The 10,726-nt window shown below is 31.0% G+C and overlaps 1 protein-coding gene across 1 annotated transcript; it reads right to left on the bottom strand.

Annotated features, from left to right (window-relative positions):
* Nucleotides 1-1,218: 1,218 nt before the first annotated feature.
* LOC116770088 (sialin) lies at nucleotides 1,219-10,723 on the bottom strand. Its single transcript, XM_061527759.1, has 11 exons — nucleotides 10,439-10,723; nucleotides 9,998-10,200; nucleotides 9,687-9,767; nucleotides 9,369-9,612; nucleotides 8,961-9,175; nucleotides 7,689-7,847; nucleotides 7,299-7,431; nucleotides 6,966-7,079; nucleotides 4,303-4,433; nucleotides 3,371-3,469; nucleotides 1,219-2,935 (listed from the first exon to the last, which is right to left on the bottom strand). Exons 1-11 carry the CDS (start codon nucleotides 10,530-10,532, stop codon nucleotides 2,861-2,863), a joined length of 1,548 nt encoding a protein of 515 aa, XP_061383743.1. The 5' UTR covers nucleotides 10,533-10,723; the 3' UTR covers nucleotides 1,219-2,860.
* Nucleotides 10,724-10,726: the final 3 nt, after the last annotated feature.

Here is a 10,726-nt window from a genome sequence, read left to right as displayed (position 1 = left end):
TTGGTCGGCCAACTGTAGCCACGTGCACGGAGCACCAGATGAAAGATAATTTAGTTATTAATTCTAAAAAATATTATTCATCAATTATAACTATAGTTATGAGAATTGATTCAACTGTTCTTCAAACTGATCAAGCCCTATATTAAACTTGTTACTATCGGTTATACTTAATGCTAGACCAATTGGGCCACTTGGTATATACAAATTACAATATATTTGACATATACAGTGAAATAAACGGACATGTTCCCATAAAAAAAAATTTTAGTTATATCACTTTGATACAGCAACCAAATTTTTAACCTGCGACGCTAAAGAGGTTTGTTTTTTACGTTGATGTCTATGTATTTGTATGTGTCTGTCTGCTGCATTGTAGCTCTCAAAGGAATCTACCGATTACTATACGGTTTTTTTCATTCTAAAGCCAGGTTACTTGCACTACTTCTTAACAGTTAGCTATGTTTTTTAATATGGGTCCAGCAATGCAAAAGCTCATTTCCAGAACTCGTAAGACATTTTTGCCCTACCATTACTTGGTTAAATGCCTCACGTGTACTAACACAATTATTAACATGGCAATAAATACGTTGAGGGTTTTACATATTTTAATAATTATTTATGTATCTGTCGTAATAAAATGTCAAATATATAAACTCAGTTGACCCCATTTTAAACTTAATCTTTACATAATTTTTCGTTGTCTAATAAAACACAGACAGCTTGATTCTCATTTTAATATGTTATCCTAAACAATGTAACACTCTGAAAATAAGTTTTCGAAGCACATGTATACATATGTATTTCGTGTCCTTATACAACGAAATCACTTTATGAATCACACATCTAATAGCTCAATTTTTTTGAAGAATGCTGCACCTGTCATTGTACGTGATCACTTTAAAATCAAAAGCCGTCGTGATTATAGCTCGGCTCGTTATATGATCGATGCGTCTGTAAAAAATAACACTTCAAAAACAAATATTGGAATTTCGACGGTCGTTCGCACTCCGTAATAAGCGAAGCCACGGGCGATGACGGAGATAGTGTCAATTTTGCCGCCAAAAATCATTCAAACCCTTATACCTCACCCATAACCTATAATTTCCTCGCTCCAGCGACGTTAGTAACAAAAACTAACATGCAATTATATGCCATCGGTTAAAATTAAAACACACAAGTCTTTTAAAGTATGTATTGATACGAAAAATAAAAAAAATATAATTTCGTACGATTTATTCCGAATAACCTTTAAAAAAATACATGCCTAATTATACATATATCAAAATTGTTTTTCAGCATTTACATTATTTTTTTCCGTCGAGGCACACTGTCATTAAACAATCATTGACAGTTGTATTTCCTTAAACACTGACATTACGGAGATTCGTGGATACAAATTATTTTTATTTTATTGTCGTTCGTAACAACAGATAAATTCGTTCACTTATAAATGCAAATTATATGACGCTTAAGTATAATTTGAATAATTCATCTAATAAAAATTAAAATAAAATTATTAAAACCAAGCCGTAGCATATGAATACTGTTTGCGATTGTTAATAATTAAGGAATGGATGTATACTATCTGTGAGCCTTGGACCAACACCTTACAAGATTACGTGCAAATGTTTGATTAACTATATATGTACATAATATAGAGAAAATTGGCTAATAGAAGAATCAGTTATGTAGACGATTATAAGAAAAAGTTTGAAAAAAAAAACAAAAATTACTAATGTTACAAGGAATAAAAAATAAGTAGTGCTACGGATGAAAGTTAAAAATATTTGTCATGAAACCGTGACGTTAAATAAGTACACATAAGTATATTTTATTAAATTAAAATTATATATTTTTTGTTTGTTTTGGATACAGAAGATATGCTTATTATTTTTTCAAAATGTCCCGCATATTTAATACTATTCAATATTTTAATCATACAACAATAACACAGCACAAGAGCACAGCTTCAAAATATTGGAAATGTAAATAACTTAAAAACATTGTTTACTTAAATTAAAAATAAAAAAAATTGTGCTAATTACATACGAACTTGACATTTAAAGATTTGCCGCCAATTATTTTTATTTCTTTTTTTATTTTATGACAATAATAAACTTCGATGAACAATCTGTTGTTTTTATTCCAGTGACAATCATTTTATTACTGCACATAAAATAAAAAAATACATTGTCTTTGATTCAGCGCTGATTTTTATCGATGAAATCGATTAAATAGATAAAATCCTGTATTCATTTGTAAACTAAGACAAAGCTTTTTATATCTTTGGCGGGATTATGATTTGGCTGCACTAGTCTATAAGCACCGCTATTAGAATTAATATGAAAAAGGTAATTTTCCAGATTTTGGGTGGTAAAATTCTTATAAAATAATAATAATAAAATTATCTTATAATAATTTAGAGGTATAATAATATTTTGTACGTATTTTTTTTAATACTTGTGTTGTAGCCTCCTCGTTCAATATTATCGATATTTAAATATTAACGCAAGCCACTCGTTTTTATTTTTATTGACATTTTATTATTTAAGAATTTTCTCTAAATTATTATAAATATAAAATATATACATAGAGCTATCAAAATTGTGGAGAATATAAATACATATTTCATACTAAAAAGATTTGTTTTACATACAAAAATAATTATCTCTAATCAAATATTACTAACCTCATATTAAAATGTACATCATCCACAATTTTAAATGTTATATGAGATGGAATAATGTAATAGAAATTATAACCATATAAAATATATAGACATTATTAAAGGCTTAGTTTCACTACAGCCTTTATACAAGTCTTTCATATCACTGGTGTGTGTCCCTAGCTGTATATTGTCCTATGACTCCGGATACATCAGACTTTCTACGGGGGCAGAGACTGTCAGGTCATCTATGGCCGGTCTAGACCAATCCTGAAATAAAAATTTAAATTATTATTATTATTATATATTAATTACTTAGTACCTTGTTGAGTTCTGTGTTTTTGAATAACCAGACTATCGTTCATATTAGATAAAATGATAAACTCCATCAACAAATGCTTTGAGTGCAAGTAAATTTTTATAATCATCTTATATATATCTCATAATCTTTTCTATATATATCTCATCATTTTAATATTTAATATTTACCAAAAATATAAGGTTTATATAAATAAATTTCTCATTAGTGTTATTCACAGCTCCGTCCAAATATATGTATTTAAATACTTTGTACATGATTCCTAACATGGTCTAAGTATTTACATGTAATGTCTCACATATAGTATACTGTATAGTTATGACTTTAGTATAGATAAGTAATAATTTCATAAAAAGACATAAATAATTATATAAAGCCACAATAACCTGTTCTTCAGTACTAGCAAAGAACAAATAAAACAGATTAGCTCCCAGATCAATGGCAGCCGCTAAGTAGAACACCTCGCGCCATTGTCCTAATGTTTGCTGGAATAAAAAATAATAACAATTAAGGAGGTACATTTTGAAATATAAGGTATTTAAAAAATACTCATACAATGTAATTGTTGTATATTATTTTCTTTTGCTCTCATATATATATTTCAAATTAAATCAAGTTTAATTTAATTAAAATTTTTGTCAAAATTGTTATTTAAGATTTTAATATGCTACTAGCTTTATATGTAACTTTCTATATATATATGGATTTAAATTTTAGACATTACATATGATTGTGTATCCATCTGTTGCATCATAGCTCTGAAATGGGTGAACCAATTTTGATGGGTTTTATTTCATTTAGTAACTTGTTTCGTGTAAAACTAGTTTCGGATCTTGGCTATGTATGATTGATATCAATCCAGCAGTGTAACAGTATCCAGATCTTTCTCGAAATTTCTCTGCTAAATGTTGCCAGTATTGTTATAGGACAATTAATGTGTAGGAGGTTTTTAAAATTGTATAAAATTGTATCTCTTACTTAGTAACTACTGGATTGTACTTCACTGTCATTCTACCCATTGGCAGATTAATGTGAATTCATTTTTTTTTAGTTTCGTATTGTCTATTGCTGTAAGCCCTATTGGCTTTTACAGCATCACCGGGAGGGGTGGGTAGTCCGACAGGATCAACCCGTTTAATTCGAGCCCGAAGGGCCCGACGGATGTTTACGCCCGTCCCAAGGGTGCCTCTAAGACGCCCGACTTCGGCTTAGGACGTCGTTGAAGGGGAGGATGGCATCAGAGCGAAGTCATTATTTTTCTCAAATAAATAAATACATGTACCATATACATTACATATTAAAAGAGTTGTGTGTATACCTGTGTGTCACTAATTATGAGTCCTATAACGTAGGGCGCCATGAACCCGCAAATGTTGCTGGCTGCGTTTGTGATACCGTACATGGTCCCAGCGAACTGAGGAGACAGGTCGATGTGGTTCATCTGATTACCTGATGTAACAGATAATAAAATAAAATAACTGGCTACTCTGACCTGAATTGAAATTAGGAAAGGTTTTAATTTGTCCATATACACTGCCGGCCAAAAGTTTGAGACCACCTACATAAAAGTTGGAAATTGATGTAAAACCCAAAATAAAAAGCTGAACATGAAAGGATTTGTTGAAATATTTATTAGGTATGGCAAATGCGATGAAATATAAACAAAAAATATTAAACACTTCGACAATTTAACTTAAAATATATGTTGACAAGCTAAACAGATTTTTCATCAAAAAACCCTCCCTTGCATTGAATCACTTTGTTGACAAGTCTTGGCATGCGGGCAATCAATTTGTCGATTGTTTCTTGTGAAATATTGTTCCAGCTTTCTTGCAAAACTCTCCACAAATCCTCTTGTGAGCTGGGACAACAACTGCGCACGTTTCTGTCCAGCTCTTCCCACAAAAGTTCTATAGGGTTAAGGTCGGGGCTCTGAGGGGGCCACACCATGTTTTTTAACACTCCTTCTGCTTCTTTTTTATCTAAATAACCCCGGCACAATTTGGAGCTGTGTTTAGGGTCGTTGTCTTGTTGGAAAATAAAGCCATCTCCAACTAGCCGAAGTCCCGATGGTACAGCATTACACTCCAATATTTGTTTGTACTGCTCTTTTTTCATAATTCTTTCGACTCGTACCAAATCTCCAGTTCCACGGCTCGAGAAACAACCCCAAACCATAATGGAACCACCGCCATGCTTCACTGTGGGCAGGATACAGTCTGGCATCATCTTTTCCTTGGCACTCCGCCGAACAAAAACACGTCTTTTACTCCCAAGCACTTCAAATTTGGACTCATCTGTCCATAGAACTCTTTTGAAGTCTTCTTCACTCCAGTTTCGATGGGTAAGGGCCCACTGCATTCTCTTCTTTTTGTTTTGTGTCTTTAAGAGAGGTTTTCGGACGGCTACGCGACCAAATAAATTAGCGTCTCTTAGTCTTCCTTTCACTGTGGTCAATGACACAGGTGTAGACCGGGATTTGTTCACTTCAGCGCGGATTTCTGGTGCTGTCAGGCGTCTATTTCGCTTGCTTATTACCACGATGAACTTATCCTCGCTAGAAGTTGTAGCTCTCGGCCTTCCCGAACGCGATCTGTCTTGATTACTGCCAGTCTCCTTGTATTGGGTTATTGTGTTATGAACACAAGTCTTCGACAACTTGAGCTGGGTAGCAATCGCACGTTCAGATTTGCCTTCGTTGTGTAAGGCAACGATGACAGCACGAGTTTCACCGCTAATTTGGCGTACTTTTCCCATAATGAGATGTCTTCACTGTAAGAAATACGAGCTCAGACTAACCAAGATTGAGAAATATTTACTCCATGGAAACTCAGGTGTTCACAGTGTTTTAGGGAAGTTTAAATTTCCTAAAACTCTATTTACACAAAACAAAGCCCAAATAATGAATAATATTCAGCAATAATAATATTACAATGACTTCAGCGCGCGGTCCGCACGCGGCGCCCATTGATGTTTCTAGACAAAAGACCTTTGTACGATGATAACATAAAAATAAATAGAAATGATGGCTTCGAAAAGTAGTTAAAGTCCATTGTATACGCAGGTGTTAACTTAATTGTTTATCATACTATGTATTTATAACACATTTTATAAAGGAATAACATTTTAACTTGTGGTCTCAAACTTTTGGCCGGCAGTGTATATGTTTCTGCAAATAGCCAAAGTATTATAAAATAAAATTTTAATATTAGTGTATTATTTATTAAGTTTTCTATGGTAACATTTTTGGTAACTTTTCATACCTCTAACAAGTATCAAAGAGATTTGCTTTTTGCTTTTTTGCTTTTTTACTTTTGATGAAATAAATAATGCGTAGTTTCCTAAATATTACCATTATTCTATCATTGTAATTAATACGCTATATATCTATATAATGGTTTAATGTCACTATTTATACTTCGAGAACGGCTAAACCGATTTAGATAGTGTTTGACATTCATTTACTGTAATCGTTTTCATTTCCATTTAAAATTATGGGAAAAATAAAATTTATATATACATATATATTTTATTACAAAATGTTCATGAATTCAATAAATATCAAACATTTAATAACCATTTCATCTGAACAGTAAACTTTTCCCATAAGACGTAAGTTAAAGAACGTAAATGTATCCACAATATTCGGATAAAATTAATATTACGTAAGAAACTGAAAATTATTAGTAAAACATCCTGCATGCTGCCATTAATATCACTGTTCGAACTACAACAAAACAGGTATTATATGATGAGGAAAACACGGCGATGGTACAAGGATTTTGTTGTTGACCAGAACTGCAATGGCGCATGACAGCTATATTTGCGGTAACGTGATTATAGCTCCCTCTGGTGTCACAAATTTAGAAGTATGGCACCTTGTCTATGGTTTATACAAGATATTTACTGCTATGTTTTCGAAAGCATACAATATATAGTTTCATAGCATTCATAGATAACAGTATATATATTTTTTCTCACCAGCGTATACGGCTCCACCGAAGGCGGATGTTATTGTTAGTAACAACATAACAGACAAACGATCGCAGCCAGCCCACGCGATACCCAGCAAGCCCAGGGCTGGGATGAACGAGCCTGAAACATATCACAACATATGTTACGAACAAAATATTCTTTTCAATGAAACTATAACATTTTTTGAGAAAAAATAGAGAATAATCATTGACTTTTTGTTTTAAGAAATTTTTCATCAAAGAAGTGACAGAGATTACAGATACATAATTAATTCTATATAAATCTATTTGATATGAATATGGATTTAAATAAAAAAGGATAATATTAAAACAAACTAACCGACAGTGTTCCAGAGCTTCATACTGTTCAGTCTCGATATCCAGCCCTTTGCTAGCAACCAGTCCGCAAATATACTGATACCTATACCAGCCACCCATGACGATAAATATGGCAACGCCAGAAGACGTGCGTTCTGAAAAATATAATAAAAAAAAATGTAATTAATTCTATTCATTCATTAAATTAATTAAATAAATAATTGTATTCATGTATATCTAAATGAGTTATTAACGGTATTAACATTTTTTTTAATCAAATGCAATATTAACAGCCAGCTTCAATTGTATTCAGTAGCGTATAAAAACTATACAACACATTCAAATATTTAACTTTTTTATCAATTAATATGTATACAAAATAAACAAATCAATAAATCGTTTAATAACTCACAGATACGATGTCAAAGTGTAGTATATTGTTCATGTAAGTTGGCAGTTCTGTCAGCTGAGTGTAGAAGAGCCATGATTGTCCACACTGTGCTATCAATATAGCCCACAGCGGCAGACACGTTAAAAACTTGCACCAAGGAATCGATTGTCTATGCTCCTCCTGAATTACGATTTATGGTATACAAAAACATCAAAACAATTTGTCTTTGAAATTGACAACCAGATTTTTTTTTTCAATTTTTGTTTAAAAAGAAATGTATAGTCGAATGTCCTTTTTGTGTATTGTATTTAGTTTCGTAGACTACGAAGTTTATTTTACTATTCTAATAATCACTGTTTTAAAACACTTTCTTTTCGTCATTTAGAAATCTGGGTTAGAACAAAACTGTTGTAATAAAATAGTTAATGTAAAGAAAAAATACATATACATATATATGATAGTTATAATACGAATTTTGATTAATAAAACAAGGGAAATCTAAATATCTGCGTCCTAAAAACCAATACAAATGAATGTTCGTGTGACCTTAATCATTTCCCAAGTGTCGTGAGTCACAGCTATGTTTGTGATAAAACTTGCAATTTAATATTAACTACATAACATATTATCAATCGTAAATAATTACGTAAAGTTAATGTACATATAAAAAAACTATCATACATTTTAATGTTATCTTTTAAACCAAATATAATAACATACAATTGATTTTATATTGTAAGGTCGAAAATATATATATATATTAATATATAATTAATGCTATTCTATGTTGTCGAATGTACTATACTTTAATCCCATTAAAATGCAAGTAGGTTAATTTGTTAATATAAACTATTGTTATAAAACTAGATAAAAACATCTTATTGAGTGTTATTTTATCGAACAGACAAGTTAATATGGATAATTACCACTGACATTACAATATTAATCTATCATGTATTATTTTTCTATAAATTTAAGGGCAGCAAATATTTTTTTATAACATCTTACTATAAAAATGATCGGAATTTCACTAACTTTAATATTACAAATCGTAAATGCTGTTTTTGTTTATATATAAAATATGAATCTATATGTGCAAACATGTTATTTAAGTTAATAGATTTCATCATAAATTAGGGTTATATAATAGATAAGGATATTACTTGCTTGTAAACAAAAACAATAACTCCGTAACATGATTAGTTTGCATCATAAATTATAATAACGTAATTGATAATACCGCAAATAAATTTAAATGTTACAAGAAAAATATATACGAAATAAAATAAATACCTGAACACCGATACTTTCTGTGATAAATTCCACCTCTTTCGGACATATTCTCGGATGCTTTTGAGGTGTATCATATATAAGGAACATCCAGGCAATAAACCATATGATTCCCAGACCTCCAAATATGTAGAAGCACAATGGCCAACCACCAGCAAAGTCTAAAGTACACAGCCAACCAGATATTGGCAGTGATATCACTGTACCAATGTTAGAACCTGAAAAGATATTTTACTTTAAAGACATGTTGATTAATTTTAGACTGTATACTCTGTTACAGAAATAAAAAAAAATATTTTATTGTTGTATATACTGTGATTTATGCAAAATATTAATAATGAACATTTTTTTATTAACAATTCATTAAATAAATTAATGTTAATTAAATAATAAAATACAATTGATAATTACCAGCATAAACATAGGCGGCAAACTTTGATCTCTCTAATGGTGGAATCCATCTTGATAACATAGCATGCATGGCCGGGTATGTCACACCCTCACCCAGGCCTTCTAAGACTCGCACTACTATAAAAAACTTAAAATCTATATACGCAGCTATTGGACTGAGTATTGTAAATACAGCTGTTAACAAAACTCCAATTCCATATACTAATTTTCCCCCAAACATCTCGGCAATGCGTCCTCCCGGAATCTACAAATGGTTTAAGTCTCTTTAATATGATTTATGAGGTCCATATCAACAGACACACCCTAATCAAGACATACCTGTGTTAAAACATAGCCATAGAAAAATGATCCAAGTATTATACTTTGTTGTTCTGCCGTCCAGTTGAATTCCCCTTGTTTCTAGAACATGTAATCATTTAAATTAAATATAACACATTTTAATAAATATACAAATGTAACTAGAAATTTAGGACCATTAAATACTTCTATTGTTATGATTAAGTACAATTGTAATTGTTGTTGTAAAAAAAGCACATAACATACTAATTTAAAGAGGTTAGAGTTAAGGACATAGAAAGTTATGGTCCAGAATTAATTAATATTTTTTTTTTATAAGGAAAAAATCTTACAGGTGGAATAGTATTATTACTGGGTAAGCTTGTCGGACAAACATCCAATGTGGTGTCATTGGAAGGCAATGGCTCTGTGGAGTTTATCATGGCCACTATTGCCACTGATAGATTCACACGCATTGCATAAACATTTGCAAACCCTAGTAATCCCATGATCCCCAACACAGTCCTGCACTTGATCCATCCTGTTGTCTCCTCAACTTAAAATAAATGGATTCATAAACATACATATATAGCACATGTCTAAATAAGGTATGAACCATAAACTGTAATTTTAATATATTTTAGATGATTTATCTCTATTTTTAAAAAATAACTGAAAAGTAGAGTATATGATAATTTAAGGGTTTTGTAGTAGTAAGGACCTCATATAAGTAATGTTATAATATTTTTGAACGGGAACTAGTAATCTGAAAAAGGCATTTATATTGTTACTACCTCTCTCGGTTTCAACTAAATTCCTGTGACTGCTGGTGACATCATTTTCTATATCAGCATTTATCATCGAACTCTCTTCTATCGACATTGACATGATTTACATTAAAAACATCACACACTTTCACAAACTATTTTAATAAAGACAATAAGAAATTAATTTTACGTTTAAATGGTTTATTGTAATTCATACATTAAATCTTTTTTTGTTAAATCTTTTAACCATTATTCAAACTGGAAATGACTCACACATAACAATTATTATTGAATTCATACATAAACAAAGAAAAG

This window comes from Danaus plexippus, assembly GCF_018135715.1.
Source record: "Danaus plexippus chromosome 13 unlocalized genomic scaffold, MEX_DaPlex mxdp_15, whole genome shotgun sequence".
NCBI classification, from domain to species: domain Eukaryota; kingdom Metazoa; phylum Arthropoda; class Insecta; order Lepidoptera; family Nymphalidae; genus Danaus; species Danaus plexippus.
The sequence above is the reverse complement of the archived record's forward strand: the minus strand, read 5'-3'. Positions and strand labels throughout refer to the sequence as shown.

What these genes read in the sequence shown, in the direction of transcription:
- LOC116770088 (XM_061527759.1), bottom strand. Translation starts at nt 10,532, where the DNA reads ATGTCAATGTCGATAGAAGAGAGTTCGATGATAAATGCTGATATAGAA. An exon ending in GAAGCTCTGGAACACTGTCG is followed by an intron (nt 7,080 to 7,298) that starts GTTAGTTTGTTT and finishes GATATGTTTCAG; the next exon opens with GCTCGTTCATCCCAGCCCTG. An exon ending in TCATAATTAGTGACACACAG is followed by an intron (nt 3,470 to 4,302) that starts GTATACACACAA and finishes TTTTTATTCCAG; the next exon opens with CAAACATTAGGACAATGGCG.